Source organism: Mya arenaria, chromosome 3 (genome assembly GCF_026914265.1).
Source record: "Mya arenaria isolate MELC-2E11 chromosome 3, ASM2691426v1".
Taxonomy (NCBI): Eukaryota; Metazoa; Mollusca; class Bivalvia; order Myida; family Myidae; genus Mya; species Mya arenaria.
The window spans coordinates 91,777,596-91,804,800 of NC_069124.1; the positions used below are offsets into that span (position 1 = coordinate 91,777,596).

Genomic DNA, 27,205 nt, shown 5'->3' on the forward strand with positions numbered 1-27,205 from the left:
GTAAGATGCGTTTATATATATTATAAACCTTTGATTATACATTTTGGTCCTTTTATTAGTTTTTTGTTGGTCAACCAAAGATACACTGCAATAAGAAGAACCCAAACATTCTTCTGCATTTTTTAAATAAAACAATCCGATCACACTTTTAATATGCATATGTTCTTCTTTTATTTGTAGTGTTTCAAAAAATGATTTTTGAAATAAGTGTTGGCCCTTTTTGAGCATTTGTGTAAAATTCGATGCCTCTGAAAAGTAGCTTTCCTTTGTAACAGAATGTATGGCTCCTCACGCTGTGCCATCTCTGTGAATTGAAGACCTCACCGATTATAGCCTGCTACAGGAAGTTGGCTGTCGATCGTAATAGGTTCGAGATTCCATCGTTTATGACCTGCTACAAAAAAAATGGCTGTCGATGGTATGGGGTTAAAGACCCCGTCTGTTGTGACTGCTACAGGATGTTGGCTGTCTATGGTATGAGGTTAAAGACCCCATCGTTTATGACTGCTACAGGATGTTGGCTGTCTATGGTATGAGGTTAAAGACCCTATCGTTTATGACTACTACAGGATGTTGGCTGTCTATGGTATGAGGTTAAAGACCCTATCGTTTATGACTGCTACAGGATGTTGGCTGTCTATGGTATGAGGTTAAAGACCCTATCGTTTATGACTGCTACAGGATGTTGGCTGTCTATGGTATGAGGTTAAAGACCCCGTCGGTTGTAACCTGCTACAGGATGTTGGCTGTCGATGGTATGAGGTTAAAGACCCCGTCGGTTGTAACCTGCTACAGGATGTTGGCTGTCGATGGTATGAGGTTAAAGACCCTATCGTTTATGACTGCTACAGGAAGTTGGCTGTCGATGGTATGAACTTAAAGACCCCATCGTTTATGACCTGCTACAGAAAGTTGGTCGTCGATTGTATGAACTTAAAGACCCCATCGTTTATGACCTGCTACAGGAAGTTGGCTGTCGATGGTATGAACTTAAAGACCCCTTCGTTTATGACCTGCTACAGAAAGTTAGTCGTCGATTGTATGAGGTTAAAGATCCCATCGTTTATGACCTGCTACAGAAAGTTGGTCGTCGATTGTATGAGGTTAAAGATCCCATCGTTTATGACCTGCTACAGGAAGTTGGCTGTCGATGGTATGAACTTAAAGACCCCATCGTTTATGACCTGCTACAAGAAGTTGGCTGTCGATGGTATGAACTTAAAGACCCCATCGTTGATGACCTGCTACAGGAAGTTGGATGTCGATGGTATGAACTTAAAGACCCCATCGTTTATGACCTGCTACAGGAAGTTGGCTGTCTATGGTATGAGGTTAAAAATCCCATCTTTTATGACCTGCTACAGGAAGTTGGCTGTCGATGGTATGAACTTACAGACCCCATCGTTTATGACCTGCTACAGGAAGTTGGATGTCGATGGTATGAACTTAAAGACCCCATCGTTTATGACCTGCTACAGGAAGTTGGCTGTCTATGGTATGAGGTTAAAAATCCCATCTTTTATGACCTGCTACAGGAAGTTGGCTGTCGATGGTATGAACTTACAGACCCCATCGTTTATGACCTGCTACAGGAAGTTGGATGTCGATGGTATGAACTTAAAGACCCCATCGTTTATGACCTGCTACAGGAAGTTGGCTGTCTATGGTATGAGGTTAAAAATCCCATCGTTTATGACCTGCTACACGAAGTTGGCTGTCGATGGTATGAACTTACAGACCCCATCGTTTATGACCTGCTACAGGAAGTTGGCTGTCGATGGTATGAACTTAAAGACCCCATCGTTTATGACCTGCTACAGGAAGTTGGCTGTCTATGGTTTGAGGTTAAAAATCCCATCTTTTATGACCTGCTACAGGAAGTTGGCTGTCGATGGTATGAACTTAAAGACCCCATCGTTTATGACCTGCTACAGGAAGTTGGCTGTCGATGGTATGAGGTTATTTAGACCCCGTAGGTTGTGACCTGCTACAGAATGTTGGCTGTCGATTGTATGAGGTTATAGACCCTATCGTTTATGACTACTACAGGAAGTTGGTTGTCGATGGTATGAGGTTAAAGACCCCGTCGGTTGTGACTGCTACAGGATGTTTGCTGTCGATGGTATAAGGTTAAAAATTCCATCGGTTATGACCTGCTACAAGAAGTTGGCTGTCGATGGTATGAGGTTAAAGACCCTATCATTTATGACTGCTACAGGAAGTTGGCTGTCGATTGTATGAGGTTAAAGACCCCGTCGGTTGTAACCTGCTACAGGATGTTGGCTGTCCATGGTATTAGGTTAAAGACCCCGTCGGTTGTGACCTGCTACAAGAAGTTGGCTGTCGATGGTATGAACTTAAAGACCCCGTCGTTGATGACTGCTACAGGATGTTGGCTGTCTATGGTATGAGGTTAAAGACCCCGTCGGTTGTGACCTGCTACAGGATGTTGGCTGTCGATTGTATGAGGTTAAAGACCCTATCATTTATGACTGCTACAGGAAGTTGGCTGTTTATGGTATGAGGTTATTTAGACCCCGTAGGTTGTGACCTGCTACACAGTGTTGGCTGTCGATGGTATGAGGTTAAAGACCCCGTCGGTTGTGACTGCTATAGGAAGTTGGCTGTCTATGGTATGAGGTTAAAGTCCCCATCGTTTATGACTGCTACAGGATGTTGGCTGTCTATGGTATGAGGTTAAAGACCCCGTCGGTTGTGACTGCTATAGGATGTTGGCTGTCTATGGTATGAGGTTAAAGACCCCATCGGTTGTGACCTGCTACAGGATGTTGGCTGTCGATTGTATGAGGTTAAAGACCCTATCGTTTATGACTGCTACAGGATGTTGGCTGTCTATGGTATGAGGTTAAAGACCCCGTCGGTTGTGACCTGCTACAGAATGTTGGCTGTCGATTGTATGAGGTTAAAGACCCTATCGTTTATGACTGCTACAGGAAGTTGGCTGTCGATGGTATGAGGTTATTTAGACCCCGTAGGTTGTGACCTGCTACAGAATGTTGGCTGTCGATTGTATGAGGTTAAAGACCCTATCGTTTATGACTACTACAGGAAGTTGGTTGTCGATGGTATGAGGTTAAAGACCCCGTCGGTTGTGACTGCTACAGGATGTTTGCTGTCGATGGTATAAGGTTAAAAATTCCGTCGGTTATGACCTGCTACAAGAAGTTGGCTGTCGATGGTATGAGGTTAAAGACCCTATCATTTATGACTGCTACAGGAAGTTGGCTGTCGATTGTATGAGGTTAAAGACCCCGTCGGTTGTAACCTGCTACAGGATGTTGGCTGTCCATGGTATGAGGTTAAACACCCCGTCGGTTGTGACCTGCTACAAGAAGTTGGCTGTCGATTGTATGAACTTAAAGACCCCATCGTTGATGACTGCTACAGGATGTTGGCTGTCTATGGTATAAGGTTAAAGACCCCGTCGGTTGTGACCTGCTACAGGATGTTGGCTGTCGATTGTATGAGGTTAAAGACCCTATCGTTTATGACTGCTACAGGAAGTTGGCTGTTTATGGTATGAGGTTATTTAGACCCCGCAGGTTGTGACCTGCTACACAATGTTGGCTGTCGATGGTATGAGGTTAAAGACCCCGTCGGTTGTGACTGCTATAGGAAGTTGGCTGTCTATGGTATGAGGTTAAAGACCCCATCGTTTATGACTGCTACAGGATGTTGGCTGTCTATGGTATGAGGTTAAAGACCCCGTCGGTTGTGACTGCTATAGGATGTTGGCTGTCTATGGTATGAGGTTAAAGACCCCATCGGTTGTGACCTGCTACAGGATGTTGGCTGTCGATTGTATGAGGTTAAAGACCCTATCGTTTATGACTGCTACAGGATGTTGGCTGTCTATGGTATGAGGTTAAAGACCCCGTCGGTTGTGACCTGCTACAGGATGTTGGCTGTCGATTGTATGAGGTTAAAGACCCCGTCGGTTGTGACCTGCTACAGGATGTTGGCTGTCGATTGTATGAGGTTAAAGACCCTATCGTTTATGACTGCTACAGGATGTTGGCTGTCGATTGTATGAGGTTAAAGACCCTATCGTTTATGACTGCTACAGGAAGTTGGCTGTCTATGATATGAGGTTAAAGACCCCGTCGGTTGTGACTGCTATAGGAAGTTGGCTGTCTATGGTATGAGGTTAAAGACCCCGTCGGTTGTGACTGCTATAGGAAGTTGGCTGTCTATGGTATGAGGTTAAAGACCCCGTCGGTTGTGACTGCTATAGGATGTTGGCTGTCTATGGTATGAGGTTAAAGACCCCATCGGTTGTGACCTGCTACAGGATGTTGGCTGTCGATTGTATGAGGTTAAAGACCCTATCGTTTATGACTGCTACAGGATGTTGGCTGTCTATGGTATGAGGTTAAAGACCCCGTCGGTTATGACCTGCTACAGGATGTTGGCTGTCGATTGTATGAGGTTAAAGACCCTATCGTTTATGACTGCTACAGGATGTTGGCTGTCTATGGTATGAGGTTAAAGACCCCGTCGGTTGTGACCTGCTACAGGATGTTGGCTGTCGATTGTATGAGGTTAAAGACCCTATCGTTTATGACTGCTACAGGATGTTGGCTGTCGATTGTATGAGGTTAAAGACCATATCGTTTATGACTGCTACAGAATGTTGGCTGTCGATTGTATGAGGTTAAAGACCCCATCGTTTATGACTGCTACAGGATGTTGGCTGTCTATGGTATGAGGTTAAAGACCCCGTCGGTAGTGACCTGCTACAGGATGTTGGCTGTCGATGGTATGAGGTTAAAGACCCCGTCGGTTGTGACCTGCTACAAGAAGTTGGCTGTCGATGGTATGAGATTAAAGACCCCGGCCGTCGGTTGTGACCTGCTACAGGAAGTTGAACGTTGGCTGTCGATGGTATGTGATTAAAGACCCCGTCGGTTATGACCTGCTACAGGAAGATGTTGGCTGTCGATGGTATGAGGTTAAAGACCCCGTCGGTTATGACCTGCTACAGGAAGTTTGCTTACGATGGTATGCGGATAATAGTCCAGTCAGATAGTTGCCAGAATACTTCAGAAAATGGGAACAGCACCAATTTTTGAACACACTATCTTAAGAACAAACTGAAAAATGAGCCCTAGACCCACTCTGATAAGTCCAAAATGGCCGACAAAATCCAACCGCAATACATGTTTTGACATTTAAATTATTCATCAAAATAATATATCAATACAATTTCAGACCAATTAATCATTTTCAATACAAGAATTGATCTTTATTAAAAAAAAATGAATCATTTCGAGTAATTTATTTGGATTAAAATAAACAAGTTATTTCCCCTTGTTTAAAATTTGCCATTTGCAGACGAATTTTTGTTGATCAATTACATTTGGTTATACATAATTCTCTGCTAACTGAAATGAATTTATGCCTGAAACTTACTGCAATATTTCAAAATGTTAAGAGGTAAGCTATGATATTTACCAAAAAGCTGAAATAGTATTAAAACAAGCACCAATAAAAAATGCCACATGGTTTTGAGACGACATAGACTGTTTGTTCAACATTTATATTTAATGTACTAAGAAGTTGATCAATGATTAACATTTTAAAGCGATAACATTTAATGAAACCTATTTTTATTTTGTAAAAACATCATTAAATGATATATTTTCTAAAATTTGATAGAACTAGCTTTATAATTTTTAAAAGACATCCAGTATTTAGTGATTCTATCTTTTGATTATTTAACATGAACCCATAATATAGAGACTAACTTTTGTGTAGTTCTACATCATGTAGACTAGTTTTCTTTTACAAAAACTAACACAAGAAACATGGCTAATCGTCCATATGTTTTCAAACATCAGACAATGGCCAAATTAATGAATTGGTCAAAAATTATTTTGTGCAAAAGCAACACTTTTGAAGGGCTAACTAGTCCAACTACTTTAATGTCTAACAATAACATTGGCTATATATCATTGGTAGAAGATTTGAAGTGGTTTGATGATTTGAAAAGCCTTCCAATGGCAGTTGATATAAGCTTGATATATGATGGTGAAGGCATGCCAGAAACCCTTTTAAAACATAAGCCAAATGGCACAAACTCTGTAGAATTCTTTTAGTAAACTCAAATTACGGCGGATTGAAAAAAATGAATTCTTCAGACCAAAATAGTGCAAATAACCAGTGCTTACCAACGCCATCACATTTAAATTGTCGGTCTGAAAGCTCTTAATAATTGGTTGAAAGACAGTGGCTGGACAAATGTAGCAACTGTTGGTACTGCATATTCTTTTTTAAAAGCATCACATGTTAGTAGAACTTTCTATGCAAATCAGGTAGTAGCATGTGCCTCGTAATTCCTTATATATCGGGCGTTTCTTGTCAGAGAACCAGAGTTTCAGGATAGCACGTTTGATTAAACGGAAAGTGTTTGTACCATTCTGATTTGGTCAATCACACTGAGGTTTGAAATTAAATTTAATCATTGCTTAAAGGTAGTTTGGCGTTGTTCAAGGAAGCTTTCCTGTTGCTTGCCCCGTGCTTTTTTTTTTGCTCTTGAACATCCAAATTATGCTTGTTGGCTGCCCGTGCACTTTCATGACGTGGTTGTCCTTGAACAGAAAAACCCAGATGTTGCCACCCAGTTTGCACAAGGCAAGTTTTTTGTTCACAAAATTCACCGATTATTCTCGGCAATTGCACTTGACCGTGCACATGAACAAAATAATAAACTCATCAAAGGTGATGGTGGAGCTGTAGGGCTCACTGAAAATGCCAATCAGCTGCTGCGCTGGATGGTTTTAGGTCCAGATATGGGAAACCCATTTAATGACCTCTCTAAAAAATATTCTGGTCTTAGACAGTAGGATTATTGTAGATTCCAGTGTTGCTGAAACTGTGAGGAACATAGAACAGGTTGGAAAGGGCCATTACAACATGTTTTTGGCTGAGCGGTTATAATAGAGTGGCACACAGCTGAGTAGTTCTATTAAACAAAACAAATTTCCTCTTTTCAGAAGACAAACTCCCAAACAGATCTCAAAAAAATCAGCAGATTAGCTTCCTTAAACAGGATTGTTCCCTCTTTTCTAAACTGTATGTTTTATGTCAAGTACGAGACAGAAACCTTGAAGAATTCTTTGCTCACAAGAACTCTATTTTCCCTCCTTCTTTGGCACCCATTCATGAACAAACTCATGTGATGGTATGAGGTTCAAGACCCCATCTTTTATGGCCTGTTACAGAATGTTGGTTGTCGATTGTAATATTATTTGATGACCAAAGGGGTAACGTTTAACTTTTTTTTATTTAAAGTATGCATTAAAATATGACCATGATTGTGGTCTATCTAGTGGCACTGGTATTTTGATCTGTTGATATAAAATAGGGGTTTACATTAGGGATTAACAGGTTATATATGACCAACGTCTCTACTTAGTTTGCGGATGGTGCGTCCAAGTGTTCTCCATATATTGATCGGACAAGTTGTTTCTGTTCAAGGTTACTATGACCTTGACATTTGACCTTAAAATCAAAAGTGGTCATCTGCAGGTAATACCAACCTATCTATCAAATGTGAGGACCGTAGGTCCTAGTTCCTAGCTAGGTCCTCTATTGGTCATTTGGACAAGGTTTTGGTGTTCAAGTTCACACGACCATGACTTTTAAATCATTTTTATACCAGTTATATGATATGTGGTCATGACCAGGACAGTAGGCCTTAGCATAAATTGGCATAATGTTGTAATCAATCGGAAGAGCTATTTGTGTTAAATGGTCATATTGACCGTTGACCAAGTGATCAATAGGATTCATCAGCTGGTCACAACCAACATTTCTACCACATTTGAGGTCCTTAGGCCCAATAATACTCTATTTATACATTGCACAAGTTTTTTTGGTGTTCATTGTCATTGTGATTTTAGGTCTCAACAGGGGTCAGCTGCTGGTCGTGACCAAGTTTCCAACCGAGTCTGAGGACTGCAGTCCCAAGCATACTTTTACTATTAATCGGACAAGCGTGTTGAGTTCAATGTCATCGCGATCGTAACCTCTGACCTCAAACTCATTACATACATCATCTGCTCTTCATGACCAACCTTGCTACCAATAATCTTGAGGACCATAGGCCCAATCATACTCTAGCTATTAAGTGCACGAGCTTTTTGTGTCACCACAACTGTGACCTTTCAGCTACTGACCTCATAATAAAAAGGATCATTTGCTGGCCATGACCAAACTGCCTTCGAAGCCCAAGCGTTCTCTAGTTATCAATCGGACAAGATTTGGATCAACGACAGCACAATTGCAACACAATATTCACCACTTTTTTTGAAAGGGACAAAATAAGGGTCATCTACTGACCATAACCATATGCCTCCAGAGTTGGAGGACAGTGTCGGTAATTCACATTTTAAGATTTAATTGAATGAAAGCCGATTTTGCTTTAAAGGTCAGCATGACATTGACCTTCTGACCCAAAATTCAATAAGCCTTGCCAATGTGCATAATTTATAAGGTTTGAATAATCTCAGACAAGTTGTTCAAGATTTATTAATTGGAAACTAAAGTGTGAAGCCAATGCTGCGGAAAGCGCCCCCGGAGTGCAAGCTACACACAAAATCAAACAAGGACAATGAAAATGCTTTTAAAATTGTTTATTCTATTCCACTATATAACCAATGTACATGGCCTGCTCTCGAGACACTTTCACAGATCTACATTATACCTTACAATACACATATATGGTCGCTAGTCTAACATGCACTAAACTTAATATAATAAATTAACTGGACAGAATTATAACTACACCCGTCTGGTGCTACATTTGGCAACATTGCTGCTATAAAATATCAAAACAGAAAGCCTAATAAAATAACAATAATTATATAAAGATGACTGTACATTGCAATATTAAATGTGCTTTCAGTTGAGTAAGTATATTACAATGAACGGAAATCACTTAGCTATGAGCTACACAGCATGAGGACAGTGATTTTCTGTTTTGTTTATGTTGCATAAATATAATTGCATGGCTATTGAACAATAATACACACAAAAAAGAAATCAGTACTTGCATGTTTTTAAAGAAACAATTATTTATTACTGAGCACATGGTTGGTACGTTGCATAGACACTATGGAAACTGCTTAAGAACACAATCATAGTAATACTGACAGAAAATAAAAATATGGAAAAAAAACAGGGTGTGTAAGCCGGTGATATTGAATGGCTGATATATATATCTGTTATGTACATACATTTAATATGTTATAAACTCAGCGTTCAAACTATCATCTGTGGTGGTTTTGTTCAAATTGGTGTGAAAAAGAATTGTTTGTTTGACAGAATTTGATCTCTTTGGGGCATGAAACCGTAAACAATCGTATTATTTACGCCTTATGACAAACAAAAATGTTTTCAATAATGTCATCATAGGACACATCTTCTTTATAATTAAGCGAGTAATTCGTATATATAATTCTGTTTCCCTTTTGGTGAATTATAGAGTTTGTTCATGTTTGTGTTCAAAAATGATATTATTCTACAGTATTAGATTAAATACAAGAGAAAATAAAATGTCTACACAAGTTTTTTTGCGCAACTTATTTTATAAGTGTTATAAATAGACGTAATTTGAAACTACTTGAGCCATTTCAGTTTCAGTTATTATCCTCTGACTGGCCAAACTGACCAAAAACTATCCTATCTTACCCTATAACTTGACCATTTGCTTTGACAAAGCTAACCCATAAACAGCTTACACAAAATTAAAGAGCAGAATGTCTTGATTTTGAATCATTGAAAGTGATTAATCCAGTAACATATATAAAATTTAAGAAATATAACAAAACTAGTATATTTACTTGTTTCATACCCTCAGAACTACATGTACAGATTAAAGATTACATCAACATAATTATAACACTAAGGACCCTATTTCAATAAAAAATTGTAATGCCATGTAAGATCATTAAAGATGCACTTTTACTCCAAAATAAGATTTTCTACAATTAATACAAATGTTTTTATATACCAAAAAGGATGAATAAATGTAAAAAACAATGGTTCCCATGAAGGATACCGAGTTTAATTTTAAATGCAGAAAACATGGTATTTCTACCTTACAACAGTAGATCACACTTAATCTTTGATCACTCACCTATCATTTACCGGTAATATTTTACGTGTAAAGCTATTAAATACAAGGTAACAATGGTATTATCAGTAAGAAATATTTTCCAAAAATGCATTTAGTAAGTAGTTAAAGGTTTATCACCCAAAATCTATGTTTGTTATACATGTGTATGAATTGATTTTTAATAAGAGTGTCACTTTTTTGCATAAACTGCGTTTCAATGAATATATTGTAAGGGCATTTATCGCATAGATTCTGCCTGGGCTGAACTTTGCTCACATATAACAGTGAAACAAACATAAAAACCTTGGTCAGAAAATCAAAGTAGCATAAAAATTGTCAGGGAAAACTACCAAGTCTGGCAGGTACACGGAACAGTTTCTTATTCCTACAAGACATTTATTAAAGTCATATATATATAAAGAGATCATATTAAACATCAAGTGCATATTTACTATCTAGTAAGAAACTGCTATTTCTATTGTACAAACTACAATGAAAATAGCGCTATAACAAATTGCATAGAAACAAAGTGATGTTTGCCGTGCCCGTTATAACGGAGCTACGACATGGTGGGAATATATCCATACTAACATACCGATACATCAACAATTCTTACCAATTTTTTTTTTTTTAAATGTTAAAGAGAAAGTCGTACACATAATGATGAAGATTAATAAATAAATTAGCAATACTCATTACATAACTACATATATATGCATAAAATTTAAGTAATAAAAGCACAAATAACAAATTGAGCATCACTATTTCGACTGACTTCACCAAAATTAGCCAATATCTTTAATTAAATTGCCAATCAGTGGTCACAGATTGTGGGGGGGTTTCTATGTTAATTCTGCACTGTTACCAACATGTAATGTCTTCATGAGTGAATATTAACTAGCACGTTAAAATCATGCCAGTCTAATCTAGCAGAGCGATATTGGCAGTAACATAGTCAGCATAGACATAACAACAATATAAAGCATGAGATTCTATGATACAACATCTAATATACAAGAACAACATCAATGTATTAACAGCTATAAATGTACATCATAGAAATATGTTACATATACACAACACATATAAATATTTGACAGTCTTAAGTAGTTGAGTTATAAGAAATTCCAAAGTAAACCAATATTGAAAGCTAACAGAAAAACAACTCTGACCTAAATGTAGAAGCTTGGTATAATAACGAATTAACATTAACATTTAACTGAACTATAATATTATAAACATATTCACATATCAATGCTTCTATCTTTATATGTTAAACCAGTTTCTAACGGCTTTAACAACAAACAGCCCACAACAGTTGAAATCAGTAAAAAACATATTAATATCTAAACTGGCTTTCAAATCCCTATTTTTTCAAGTATTTTACATAACATAATAATGATAAATAAAAAATGTCATGGTTCAGGTTTTCATGTCAAAACGTTAATATAATAAAAATGCCCATGCTATTCCTTCAAAATGCATTAAGCAATAAAACCATGTATAAGAATGAATAACTTTTAAAATAATTATCATGCATAGTGAAATATACTTGTTAGAATAATTATTATGCATAGAGTAATCTCGATTTCAATTACAAACAATAAATTGCACATTTTGGCCTCCAACATATGACATAACTGGCTGGATACTGATACATTATTTTGGCATTTCAAGTTTAGACAGCTTATCTTCCACTTCACTTAAGAAAAATGGACTTGATTCAAGTCAAATACATATTTAAATATCAAGTCTTATTTGGCAGTTTCATGCATACATTGAACATATCAGCATTACTTTACACAGAAACAGCCTTATCACCAACAGTGGTCTTGCGAATATCACCTTGGCCAACCTGCCGCCTGGATTTGCGGGTGTTTGGGGAAACTTTGTCAACCAAGGACTTTGAGTTGTTGTTTTTTGGCAAGTCCATGTCTTCACTCGGCTCCTCCTGGGTACCATTTTGGTGTTCTGCACTTCCCAAAAAGTCACTGTTGGATTCATTGGTCTTATTTTCATTCACACAGTTATCATGATCAGTATCGTGTATGGCTTTGTCATTGGTAAACTTTCCATTAACAACAGGTTGACTCAAGTCAGTAGGTTCCGCATTATCATCATCACTAGACATGTTCTGTTCATACAGTTTCTGTATAACATCAGCCCTAAAGTTCTGATTGTCATCAGTTTCTCCAGAAGCAGAATTTTGATCTTCTGCAGTCAAGAGGAGTTTCCTGTGGAGGTTAAGGTTTGAGCTGTGCCTGTCTCTACTACGCTTAGATGGAAAGGAGGCACTGCAGCCTTCAACGGTACATTTGTGCATCAGCTTCAAGTGAACATTCTTATAGTGAATTTTTAGTCCAAAAATATTCAAAAAAGCTTTTCCACAAGATATACACTGTTTGGGGTTTTCTTTATCCAAAGGTATTTCAACATCAGACAATGACTCTCCATGTTTAGAATTATCAGAAGAATCTTCATTTGAATCATGTGAAGCATCATTGGAATCTGGACCCGACATATTCTCCCCATCCAATCCTTCTGGCATGTGCATTGCAAAGTCTAGAACCTCCCCTGTATCCATATCATCATCCTCTTCATCATCCTCATTACAACTGTCATCTTCGTCATCATTTATAACCAGCTTGCCATCACTCTTATCCAGAGACCTATCATCTATGTCAGAACATTCATTATCTACTTCAAGCTTTGCCACATCAGACCCATTTTTCAAATTCTCATGCTCATTTCCATCAACATTTTCTCTGCTGGTCAGACTTTCCTCATTACACCCATTTGGTTCCCTGTATGGCTGGGCAAGACGTGTTGGTATATTCTTCCTTCTATTGTGTAAACGGGGCTGGCCTGGGGAGCCAGTAGCCTGAGTGTTGCTGCTGTCTGAATCCTGGCTGTCATCTAGAGACCCTTTTACAGCATTCTGGTACTCATCAAGGACATGATCAGGCACCAGAGACAGACTTGCATTCCCAGGACTTGTCTCCCGTGAGCTCTGTCCACTCCTCATAATTGGTAAGCTCAGGTCCTTTGGTCCATCATCTAAACCATCTAGTTTAAGACGCTTAGCAGCTGTTGGAAATACTGGCATTGTAATGTTTGGGTCGGCGTAAAACGGCCGCTGGCTTGGACATTCAACCATGCTTCCAGGGCTTTGCGACATCATTGAATTAGACATGAAAACAGATGGAGGGGAAGAAAGTTGGCGCTTGGCAGAAGCACCGGTTCCATCATCAACAAGTCTGGCCCCCTCAGGAATCTTTGGTCGTTTTTGTGGCATGTGGAGTTTTGGATTTGGATTTGCACTGTGGCGATTTCTACTGCGTCTTGAACTGAACATCATGGTGCAACCTTCAACTGAACACTTGTGCATTTCTTTTAAGTGAACAGCACTGTAATGGATTTTCAGGGCCCCTTTGTCACAGAATGACTTATTGCAGGCGGTACATAGAACACGTTTCTTTCCATTTGGTCCGATCATTGAAGCCCCAAAGCTAGGGTCAGGCATCCAGTTACGTTTGATAGGATTGGATGATTTCCTTAAATGTTTATTCTTTCTATCATAGTAAGATTGGCTGTCTTGGTCCTCTTTCAAAGAAAAGTTGATGACTCCATCATCAGGTGGTCCATGTCTCTGAAGCGCGGGCAAGATGAGGGCAGGTCCACCCAGGTGTAGGGTTTGAGGCAGGGAGATGTGACTCATATGGGGCTCATTTTCATGCTTTACTGGAGTAAATGGTGTGTGAGGAGGTGTGGACTGCGCAGAGGCAGGGTTCTTGCTAAGATTTTGTGGACTTTCACTCTTTGGAGAGGCACGGGAGGATGGTTTCTCTCCAGGGCTAAGAGCTGAAGGGCTGACTGACTCACGCCGGTAGTCAAATGGCTGCATTGTTTGCAGTCTGCCTAGTGGGGACGTGGTCACAGGGCTGGTAGAGCTCACCGATATCAGCGGAGGTCGTAGGTCACGGGAGCTAGAGGTTGGGGTGGAAAACCCAAGTGGAGGGCTTAACAACCGGCTTCCTGTCGGGGACAAGTATGGCAATCTAGCACCAAATAGGTGACGAACATCAAATGGACGAATAAGATTTTGCATAGAGAGATTGCTCCGGTCAATAAACTTTTTTATTTCACTGTCGTTATGTGTTGTCTGCTTGAGGAAGATATCCTGTCTTTCTTTTGTGTCCTGAAGAATGATCTCCTGGGCAATGGATTTGGTTTCCCCAAAGCGCAGGAACTGCTGCATAATTACGAACTCCTCGTCCCTTGTAGCGCAGATCCACTTGTCCAATACACGGCCAGAGGTCTCCTGCAAAAAGAAAAATGTTGACTATATAAACAAGTTGTGGAGTCACTCATGAAATGTAATGAAATATGAACTTCTTGTCATATTTCATTACATTTCATATCAACATATAACTGATTAGTTGACTAACATTGCTACAAATTCTTTCGACAACAGCGTACCATTACAACAATATAAAAGCAAGTACACTGTGCCACCTATGAATAAAACAAAAAAAATCTCACAATGAATGATATTGTTTCAGGTAAAATGACAGGCAGGACTATAAACAGCATCCGTTAAATCATTGTTATTTTCAATTTCAATTAGGCATTAATAATGTTCATGGTTTGACTTTCAAACCAACATTAATCTGATAATGATCAGAGACAAATGCTGTAAACACCATAAAACCAGTAGGATTTCCGCTTAGAGTGATGCACCACAAAGCAGATATTATTAATTTTACTCCATAATTCTCGCTTATTCTGTATTTAATCTCATTTAGTTATATATTCCATGAATCTTCCAATAGGTAGACCAGAAATTAAAAGCTAAATCTAATTCACCAATCTATCCATAAATGAATCATTCAATCATTCAAGCCATTCGACTACACAGCATAAGCAGTACAAGCAAGTACAACTGACTGCATTCCAGTTAATCAAGGGGATTTACTAATCTGGGGTAGTATTCATATAACTTCTTAAGTCATTTCTTAACTTAAATCACTTTCCTAAATTTAGTATCTTGTTAGTCATATCAAATAAAATTTTCAAAATTTCCAAAATTCATTCTTTTCATTGAGCTTATTGTTAAAACACTTATACATTTCTTTAATTGGACTATGAAAAATTTAAGAAATTGACTTAAGTTAGGAGGTATTACAGCCCTATGTGTTTTTGGGCATGTCAAACAGTTTCACTGCAATATCTCAAATGGTTTCAGGTTTTGGATAATGTCAATATCAACTAAAATGTGTCCATAGGACACGGATGCCCCCACTTCGATTTTTTGTCACAGAAAATAAGCCATAATGATTATTCAGGATAATCTGAGGGCCCTAACTCCTAAATGATTAAAGCGATTTCCATGGCTATCGAACTTGATCAAGATATTATGGTCACAAACATGTGTTAAAAGTTTGGTGAGGATTGGACAAACAGTTTTCAAGAATTAGATCGAAAACAATCTTCGGGACGTATTTTTCAAGTCTTTTTTTGCCAATAAAGGGCCGTAACTCCTAAATGACAAAAGCGATTTCCATGGCTATCGAACTTGATCAAGATATTATGGTCACAATCATGTATGTAAAGTTTGGTGAGGATTGGACACATACTTTTCAAGAATTAGATTGGAAACATATATTTTTGAAGTATTTTTGGCAAAAAAGGGCCGTAACTCCTAAATGACTAAAGCGATTTCCATGACTATCGAACTTGATCAAGATATTATAGTCACAAACATGTGTTTAAAGTTTGGTGAGGATTGGACAAACGGTTTTCAAGAATTAGATCGGAAACAATCTTCGGGACGTACGTACGTACAGACAGACAGACAGACAGACAGACGTACGTACGGACAAGGGCAACCCTATATGCCGCCACTTTGTGGGGGCATAAAAATGTTTTACATGAAGATAATTATGGCAATAGATTGTCTTTTCTTCCTTGAAAATCTAATGAAATGTTTCCTCAATTATTCATTATACTTGGAGCTAATGTCTGGTAACATTTCTTAAAATTACTATTTCAGAATCAAAATGAAATTCTTGCTTAATCATAAATTCATTAAAATATAAAGATGTCAGAAACCCTTCAATTTTTACTGTTAATAAAAGGTCATCCTAAGCATCTAATGAAAATATACTGTTAGGTTCACAAGTTTCACTTCTATGAAAGTCTAGCACCAAATGAACTTTACTTAATGTGCAGAAAACATCAATAAAATTCAAAAATAAATGGTTGATATATCAGTTAACATGATTACCATAATGAAGTATAATAATAAATAAAATAATAATAATAAAATCAGTACAAAATAAATATTCATGGCAAGAAAAGAGGGGAAACAAGTGTATTCATTACTATTGACACATTTAGGCAGAGTTCCTTCCCTTGGACCAAAGATTCCCCCCCCCCCCCTTCCACGATCACCACCAGTAAACTAATTGCAATTTTCCCAGAGGAGATGTTTTCAGGATAGAATTATACAGTGGTATTTCTTTGTGTGACAGATCCACAGGTTATAATACTTATGATATTGGTCACTTGACACTAAGCCGGTCACAATATATCAGAGAGGTGTGTAATTACTGTCTCTTTGACACTTTCAAGGGAAATAGGAAGGACGAGATCCCGACACACATGCATGTACACAGCCAGCTGCACTACGGTGTCATTTTGTAGCAGGAATTGTACCAGTGTTTGACATGTTGAAGATAATTCAGGCAGAGAAAAAATGATCTTCCAAGCTTTTTTTCGAAGTAAATAAAAATCTGGGCCTGTAACCATAAAATATCTTGAGTCATTTCCTAGTATCTCACTGGTCATATGATATAATAACTAAATAGTATCTAAAACATTTCCTTTTTTTATTAATTTTATGTTAATATACAAAAACTGTTGTCTTAAAAACACTTGAGAGTCATATTAAAACTTCACTATGAAAACTTAAGGAACTCAACTTACCCGGTAAGTTACGAAATGACTCAAGATGTTTAATGAATGCTGGGCCTCATTATGAAAGTGTTGTGAAGCCACATTTAAAGAATATTATAAAGGCTAAAATCTGTGTAAAAATGTGTAAAATCCTCAATATCTGCCAAGATATGATAAAACTTACACGATTGCTCTGTAATTTGGTTAAGTGTATATTTTGTTAAAAAAAATCAATCTCCAATTTCTCAAATTCATCGAGGAGTATGTCGCAGTTTTTAAAATATTACACAACACTCTAGATGTGGGAGTTTTTTCCTAACCAAACAAAATAACCAGAAAACACCAGGATATTTCAAGACATTGCCATTAAAATTTTAAACCAGTTTAAAGAGTTGAGTGTAAGTGTCAGGGTGTGCTGGTAGGTTTGACAGAGTAATTTCAGCAATCAGTCTACACGCCAGACATAAGACTATCATTGACCCGTCAACACAGCCGCCATGTGCCCCATCTCTGGCCTACGGGAACATACAGAGAAAAGTTCAGGCACAAGCAACACAGTCCCCTTGTCTCCATGCCAACTGATTACTGTAAATTTGCCACATTATCTAAATCTAAGTACAAGATATGAACAGGGACCAGATTTCAGACTGTCTCTGATGGCTTTATTGAAAGCATGTCATGTTCATTACAGCAACATCTCTGGTTTAGTCCACACATCTTAATGTAACCTTGAGACTCCAATTTAACTTTGTTTTCCCAGCCAATAAATTAGGTTAAAAAAGGGGAAAGGGATATAACATGCACAGCTTTATTGTGTAATGTGGGTCTGTACCTGTACCTGTAGGATATAGCCACGTGCATAGTCTTCGTACGTCCAGCCAAACCCGTGCAGCACTTGTAATACTTCCTCGTGCTGTAATACGCTGAACAACCTGCACATGTAACATAAAAATACATATAATAGAATGGTTACATTTATTGTCATATGTAAACATTTCATATTTTAAACATATATAATTATGACAGCAGTTTTTCCAATTCATCAATTACTTTTTGATTAAGCAATGAGACTACAGGAATGAATGCAGAAGCCAAAAACTTAAATACAACAAGAAACATTTTAAGCAAAATTGTCATATCATACATTGGCATGATGGAAATAATTATGTAAGCATTGACTGCTGACCTGTCAAGGAGTATTTTCAGTCGTATGGGCGTGGCCTGTGCTCCATACAGCATGAGGGATGCAATGTCAAACACAATGTTTGGTTGAACGATCTCCACCTGCAGTCCAGCATTGAACACATGACGGTAACCAAGCTTGTCCAGGGCTGAAATATATCATTGTACACAGTAAACATCACACGGAATATTCATTTTCTTTCAAGTATTTCATGATTGTGTAGAATTTCTACAATAGTTGTGCTGAAACAAGTTCCCTACTAGTACTTGTAAACAAGCCTTTGCAGTTATGACCTTCCTGAAAATGATCACCATTACATATTGATAATCATGTCATATAACACTCAAAATGATTAACAAAAAAAGGAACTACCTTTATTATAACATAAAAGAAAGAAAAAGGAGCATTTAAACTATGCATTTATTCATAAATTCAGAAAAAACTCATGCAACAATGCGTTTATATATCAATATTTCAAAACAAATATTTAATATCCAGATGAATTGTTATACATTTTTGGTAAGTGTCAACTCTTCCCTACCTTAAAATGTAACAAAGGTTAAATAGATATTCATTTACTGTGTCAAAAACATATTTGCTATTGGTAAGGGCCTGGCATCGAAAGTCACAAAGTTTACGCTAATTCAATATAATATCTACAAAGCAAAATTTTCAAGCTTTTACTATCGTCTCCGATGTTATATGGAGGTCAAATTTTATTTGACGTAGATTGGTTCATGTATTACCATGTTCTTATTCGGCTTCATGTCGCAACGCATAAAAAAACCGATGTTGACGAATGTTGATGTCGTCGATATCATTAGTCTCACTCTGCCCATTCTTATTCATTAAAAATTTACTTCATGTCATCTTACTTTTACATAACAAAATTATTTTCAGTTATATACCATGTTGCAAATTTTTTGTTGCTGAGTATATATAAAGCTGCCATTATATAGGTTATAGATGGTATGAAATTTTTACTTTCAGAAGTGACTGTCAGTCCTTGCATTTAATGGCTCTCTGCTGTACAAGACATATTTTGTGCCAAACAGTTCTGTCATTAATGTGGAATTAATTTATCCATCTGTGTTCTCAAGATTGGCATAATTGGATCAGCCGTAAGGGCAACGACACATAATGAGTGCATATGTCTGAAACATTCATTTCTGCACCATATATAGTAACCCCTCAATGAATAACCCATATGTATTGTCATGATGTTGATTTATATTTCTGATTCTCATAAAAAGTGAAGTATTTCATTCACATAATACATACAGAACTGCACATGTGAGTTGCAGCAGGTTTTCAAAGTATCAGTCAATCTAAGAGAGGACAAGAATATTTTTATTGTTCTTCCACTTTTACTTCATGACAAGAACCCATGATAAAATACCTCTCACCCCAAAATAAAACAAGAGTTTTGTTCCTTCAGTCCTTCCAAGATATTAGATATTAATAACAAGGTTAGTGGTAGAAACCGCCCAGCAGTTAATGGCACTCTGCGAACATTGACATGCCTGCCGGGAACACATGCCAACACAAAGAGACACAGCCTGCTGATAAGCCATACAAATGTCACACACTACATTAATTCAGTAGGTTACCATGGTTACATGGCATCACAGGGCACTTAGTCACGGCACCACACTTGATCTACTTGGTAAACATGGTACTTGATCTCCAAAGACCTTGGCAAGGATATGGGGCAATATTATAACTTTTTTCCATAGAGTTAAGAAAATGCAGAATTCATTCAAAGAAAAACAGCTAATTTTACAAGAAATCTATAACAAAAATACAATCAATAAGTAAATTGCATCGACAAATTTAACCATACATGTTTCTTAACAATAATATATAAGATACTTATACATAGAGTTTAATTTTGACTTATATTTGAGGAAGTGGATTTATTTTCTACAGCCACAAACACCACACTTTCTGTCATGTGAATAAACAAAGTTCCTGATCAAAGAGACAGATACAAATCATATCTTAGCCAGGAGGCTGGCCATGGTAATGTAAATTTGGCATGCCAGTTCCATTTGTCCTGACGAGGTACCCTAATAAGTATGTTTTCCCAGCCCCGGTGGGGCTGTAATTACTTTAAAAGTGTCTCCCTAGTGGACCCCTTGACAGCTACCAGAGACATAGATCAGTAATGGTTTAACTACTACAAAAATGATGGCCAGCCCAATATGTTCCTAATATAATAGACCAGTCCTTTAGGACACCTTTAGATGTTGTACTCATGCAAAGACGGCCATTTCTAGATTTTTGCCAAAGATTCCCTGCCTCCGTACAGAGACAGTGGCTCGAATGTTTGGCAGAATTATTGAAGTGAGACTAAAACAGGTCCAGAATAGATGAAGTCAATTAGAGGAGTTTAGAAATAATCGTCAATTTGGGACACGGACAACAATTATTCTTCCCCAATTTGGAAATGGTTTGCGACAGATGAGGGTTTATTCATATCGTCACGCAAATATTTAATTCAATAATGTCATTTTGATGCTGTGGAATGGTTCAGAAATTGTTTAACGATAAATATCGCAATACTTTTTAGCATGAGGGTTTTTCTTATCTTAGAACTAAAAATGAGTTAATGGCTAGATTAAAAAATACATTATTTGCAAGTTCTATGAAAAACTGAACTTGCTGAGATCAACATTGAAAGAAAAACAGAAAAGTGATTGTTTCAAAGTGCAAAGAAATTAAAATGCAAAACAAAAATGGTTTCTTGTTTCATAGAATTGTTGCATTTCAGTTTCCATGTCAAGATTCAGAAAATTTATTATGTAACACCCTGATAACAATATTTTATGAATGACTTATCGCAACTTAAACTCAACATGTCCTTTAACAGGGGATGTAAAGTAATTTACATTCATCCAGATTGGCATGATTACAGTTTGAAACCACTGTGTGAATCATTTTATTTGACTAAAATCAGTTAATTATAATATTTGGGATGCGAAAAAAATATGTTTCCAAAACAGGGTGTCCCTGAAGTATAATTTAGTTTGAACTTTCTTTATGTTACAACAATTGCGAAGAAAGTTATATTAACTTATGCTTAGTATCTCATTGCACAATGATACACAGAAATGCGGACTTGTGTTGCAGGGGGAACCTGAGTATTTAGAAAACAACACACTTGTCCAGCTTGGTGACCAGAAACCCAGGAAGCCTTGGTGAGAAGTGGGCTAACCACTGTTCTAACTGGACAACCTTTTTCTTATTTGATGCAGGTTATTCTACATGCACTTAAAAGTGTTTAACACTCATGAATTATTCCTGAAGAGATAAGTCAGAGGGCCTTGATGTCCCAGACAAAGAAATTAAAATCTGTGTACCGTTAATTTGTGGCTTGATATCTAACTTATGGTCTTTATTAATAGCTACTTATTCTGAAAACAACTCACAGCCCACTCCTTGGAACTTGTTGACTTTGTAGAATTAATACTACCCTGTTTTCCTTGTTAGTTCTAATACACATCCAGTTATCCAGGGAAGCATTAATTGGTATAAATGACAGACATATGTCTCCCTGAAGCTTGTTCTGTGTCCCGCATGTGTTCTAATTCAGGCCTGTGATCACAAAGCGGGCCAGATGGCTCCTGTTACCCTCCCCACCCTTCATGTGCAGTTATTATAACTGTCTTTTTCTCAGTTCACTTCCTTTCAACCCTTGTGCACATGGTGCAGGGGACCCAGTCTAATTATTTTACATACAATGTTATTATCATGAATTAACTTATTGATTTTAGTCTATGTTCATAGAATTTGAGGACATGAATGCAGTGCTTTGAGAAAGTTTAGTGAGAACACATTTTCAGACATGCCAAAACTGTCAACAAGGAAGTTGAGATGATGATTCCAGCTATCTGAGACCCAAGTTCCTGGCAATTTAAGATTTTTGTGAAAATTCTTGAGACAAGACAAGCAGGTATGGCTTTTACACTTTGCCAGGTGACTTGAGTGATTGCCAAACTTGAACGGCACTTGAAACTCTTCAAAAACTCCAGCTGCCGATAAACTGTTGATCAGTTCAGTTGATACTGATATGCCCTGTATGGCTGGGCCGACTGCAACATTCATCCAACTCAGTGATAAACACAGACAGGAATGACAGTCACATATCATCTGTAAAACTAATTTATGGTTAGTAAGGTGGGATACAAGCTTTTGTGTGAACATATGCTCTTTTTTCACCTGACAGGTTTGAGATAAAACATACGGTTGTCTGTGGTCATTGTCTCTCAAAAGACTTCAGAACTTGCTACTGTTTTCTGTCTTCGACAAACAAAGAGTCATGCAGCTTCAGAAACAAAATCACCAAAATCAATGGAAGTTTAAATGTGTTTTCTTATTTTGATTAATTCAAGCATATTAAAAAACATGTGCCAAGGTTTTATTACCATAAGAAAACTTCATAATCTAATTACATACTTTAATATGTTCATAAAATTAAAATTTGTGATGTAATGCAGATGATCACCATGTGAAGTAAAATGTCTTCACATTTGGCAAGATGTAACTAATTTTAACCTCATTATGTTTTCAAATTATATCACCATGATTGCTTAAAAGTCAGACATGAGTGCTATTGAAGTGATGCTAAAATGCCACTCTGCTTGGTTGCACATCATTAGGTATTAAAGTTTTGAATTCACACAGAAAAAAACATTGATATATATAGATATAGTGACAAGAATCTGCAAATTTGTGAAGTCTGCACTAAATAGCAGATCTGCAAGATAGAATTTAGGCAATTAGGAAATGAACATTTTGATGCACATGTTCATACTTCACTTTATAGCAATGATATTGAACATGAAAATATTCAACTATTAAAGACACCTGTGCTACTTTTTTGCTGTCAAGAGTCTCAAAATATTCAAAAGCTATTAGCAAAATTGTAATATCAGTTTGTGTACAAAATGACTTAAATACTGAAATAGCTAACCACAGGTGTGGGAGTGATAAAGTATAGATGGATAATGAACATACACAATCACGGAAATATCAATATCTTCAAAATTTTATGGGTAACAGTGACGCAAAAAGCCTCTGAATGACTGTGAACATGTGCTGAGACAGGAAGAGGCTTGAGAAGTGATGGCCAGGGAGGAGAGGAATCTCTGAGAGTCTCAACAGCCAACCCCACCATTGAACCAGCCATCTGTGCATCATTAGTCAAGCTCGCTTGTTTCAATTTTAGTGAAATCTCATTATGAAGCAATTACTTAGGTCTACTTCATGTAAGGGTTTACTATTAATAATCAGTGTCTTCCTGGAGTCAGATAGCTCTGTGGGACAGGGGTATAGCTATCATTGTCTTCCTGGAGTCGGTGATAGCTCTCAGGGCAGGGGTATAGCTATCAGTGTATTCCTAGAGTCTGTGATAGCTCTCAGGGCAGGGGTATAGCTATCAGTGTATTCCTAGAGTCTGTGATAGCTCTGTGGGACAGGGGTATAGCTATCAGTGTATTCCTGGAGTCTGTGATAGCTCTGTAGAACAGGGGTATATCTATCAGTGTATTCCTGGAGTCTGTGATAGCTCTGTGGGACAGGGGTATAGCTATCATTGTCTTCCTGGAGTCGGTGATAGCTCTCAGGGCAGGGGTATAGCTATCAGTGTATTCCTAGAGTCTGTGATAGCTCTCAGGGCAGGGGTATAGCTATCAGTGTATTCCTAGAGTCTGTGATAGCTCTGTGGGACAGGGGTATAGCTATCAGTGTATTCCTGGAGTCTGTGATAGCTCTGTAGAACAGGGGTATAGCTATCAGTGTATTCCTGGAGTCTGTGATAGCTCTGTGGGACAGGGGTATAGCTATCATTGTCTTCCTGGAGTCTGTGATAGCTCTCAGGGCAGGGGTATAGCTATCAGTGTATTCCTAGAGTCTGTGATAGCTCTCAGGGCAGGGGTATAGCTATCAGTGTATTCCTGGAGTTAGTGATAGCTCTGTGGGACAGGGGTATAGCTATCAGTGTTTTTTCTAGAGTCTATGATAGCTCTGTGGAACAGGGGTGAAGCTAGGCCTAAATGTTACTCAGAATCACTAGCAGTTCCACGATCTCTGTTTCTCCACCTCAGGCCAGGCATGTATGATCCTTACAAATGCCCTGATAAAAACAACTTTCAAACCACTTTTTCATTCTTTTGTTCTTGTCTGACTGAATACTTGTCTGGTGTTGAAAATGACCACCCTAAGGTTGCTGACATGAGAATGACTTGCAAGTACAGAAAATATTAAATTCCTATGAGAGTACCAGCATTTTCTAATATTTTACTTTCAATGAGATGGCAGTCTCTTAATTAAAAGTCATAAATACAAAAGCACATGTTGCTGCAGTACTTCACTGTAATTGCCACTTTCATTTTTGTCAAACAGAAGTTCTAAGAGAATCAGGAAGTTGGAACACTGTCAAAAAGCTATGATAATTTATTTAATACTTTTTTAATAATGGCTGTCCATAACACTCAAGTGTTTGATATATGTGGGAATTCGTGCACAACATTTTTCCTGTCGTATTGACGCTAATCAGCTGTGTGTGTCTTGAAATTATTATAGCAACCAGGTCTTCAAGGAATGGTTAGACACTAAAAATGCTGCTTGTCCTTGGGCATTATAATCCCGGACAAAATTGTTTGCAATGATGAAAATGAAATGCCTGAGTAAATGTTCACCTATTATATTCTATTCCTTGTGCACAGAAATGCCATTAGCATAAATATAATGGTGGCAGGTCACAAGTCCAAAACATCTAGTGCCTATCAACAAATCACTCCACAGGCCTAAGCCATAAACTGTGAGCAAAATTGTTCTGGACAGGCCAAGACATTTTTCTAAACATAAGGCAGTCATTAGGAGTGTGAATGGTACCCAGGGTCGGTGGGAATATTTATGACAGGCTGGTTAATGACCAGAAAATGCCTGCTCTATCTACCAGCCATCAGAAAAGACCGTCCACCTTCAAATACAAAGAAACAAGCCAAAGGATACAGTAAAAAGTTTGTATACCACTCCTCATTGAAAACTGTGTTGATGTTATGAAACTTTTTTGCTTTCATTATAAAATTAATTTGAGAGGAGCAATTGGGAACAGATTTCATGTACTCCCTCTCGTCACTTTATTGTTCAGCACTGAGCTGGGCTTGCTTGAAGACAGCTAGCCTGCCAGGCCTACTGGTGAGTGCTAAGCCTCTCAGATCAATGTACAATCAAAAACCTGGGCACCCGTTCAAGTTTGGAGCTTCAAATCTGTCCTTTGGAGTGTTTTTAATTAGACTTGTCAGTATAATGTACCATTAGAAACAATAAATTCAAAGGAAACAAACCCAGGGATAATTAAGTATGGCAGTGGAGCATTTTTTAACCAACACTAGACCATTAGTGGATATCATCAAGCCATAGACTTCAAAATTATGTCCAACAGATAAAATGTCCAAGACAGATTCAGGGAAATGAAAAAAGCTTTTGTGCTATATTAAAATAAGAATAATTCTCTTAAACCATGCTGTCCTCTCTCCCTTCCATCACCCGGACAACATTTGAGGACTAAATAAACCATGCAGTCCCCTGTCCCTTCCAACACACAGACAACATTTGAAGACTAAATAGGATCTAGAGACCAGAAGTTGTAATAAAAAATGTATTTGTTTCTGAACAGAATATCCCTTTGTTCTAAATATGTGTCACTCAGACACAAATTTGTTTTGTTTTTGCTAATTCGTGCTCCTGTAAACATTCTTGACTAATTATCTCCAGTTATAAAATCAGACAAAAAACCCATATTCCTGCAGTACATTCATTGCTTTCAATTGAAAATAACTGGTCCTAAACACCTTCAGCATAGCTCTGTCATTTAGAGTATCACCATAAATATCAAACAAATTCCATAATTGATCCACAAAAACTCCTTCCTTTAATTGTTGAAATAACATTGTGCATTTGTAGAGGATAGTCTTACCCTGACAAAGAAACCAGGAAACACATGTCTCATTACCTAGCTAGAACATCCATGTTGGTAACTAATGAATGTATGTAAAACAAAATTAATTTCATGAAAAGCTTCCATAACATGTACAAGAAGTTATAGATCAAAATGTACCCCTTTTTCCAATAATCATAGACATCGTCAAGAGCAGTTGAGAGCAAAAACGTCATAGGACAAAACGAAAACATTTCATTACTTTCTGTTTTGCCTTACTTCAAATACTGACTTCCATCAAATTAAGATGACTGTGGAAAAATATTTACTTCTGATTTGTCCCTCTCAGTGACAAAAGTTGACTCTGGAAGACAAAAGTTTTCCCGCTTTTGCAAGACATTGGACAATTAATTGTCCTACTACATGCGACACTCCAATTCTTTCATTGTGTCATTCCCGACCAATTTAATTACATGGGGAACTTGAGTATCCGGATAAGCAGATTCCTGCGTATTCCGTCCTTCTTGTGACAAATTACACACTTTTAAATCAAATTTGTGCAATGACAATATGAAAATTGCCATCCTTAAAGACTACCACAACAGTTCTAAGATTGGTTTTTAGATTGAAATGATAAATATGTCCTTATTAGCTGGTAAAAAGGTTTTAAGGTTTAGCTTACATTTTATTAATGAAAATGTCAGGATCCAAATGTGTTTTAACAAGATTATAATGTGACAATGCTGCATTTGATTAAGCATACAACCTAAAGAGCAACACATTGAACCCAAACAAACTTTTGATGGTGGAGATGATGTGGTTGTTATTTCAGATACTGGAAATGGTTTTTATTTCAATGCACCTGAAGTTCAGGAAGTGCATATTATGACATTGAGGGTTAATTTGCTTAAGTCTGGAAGTTTGGGGTCAAAGCCTCTTTGGAAAAACATTTCACCTTGATTAAACCGCAAAGTGAGAA

The 27,205-nt window shown here is 37.6% G+C and overlaps 1 protein-coding gene across 4 annotated transcripts in view; it reads right to left on the reverse strand.

The window, feature by feature from the left end:
• Positions 1-8,642: 8,642 nt before the first annotated feature.
• LOC128229097 (zinc finger protein basonuclin-2-like) overlaps positions 8,643-27,205 on the reverse strand; it is a 46,656-nt gene continuing 28,093 nt past the window's right edge. For 2 of the 4 annotated variants that reach the window (XM_052940763.1, XM_052940761.1), the window contains exons 3-5: positions 18,285-18,429; positions 17,931-18,030; positions 8,643-14,462 (exon numbers count right to left, since the gene is read on the reverse strand). In XM_052940763.1, the coding sequence (XP_052796723.1) occupies positions 11,940-14,462; positions 17,931-18,030; positions 18,285-18,429 (2,768 nt within the window). In that variant the 3' untranslated portion in view covers positions 8,643-11,939. Of the gene's footprint in view, positions 14,463-14,844; positions 14,958-17,930; positions 18,031-18,284; positions 18,430-27,205 lie in introns of those variants that run through there. The other 2 variants (XM_052940762.1, XM_052940764.1) reach the window with 2 other exon arrangements.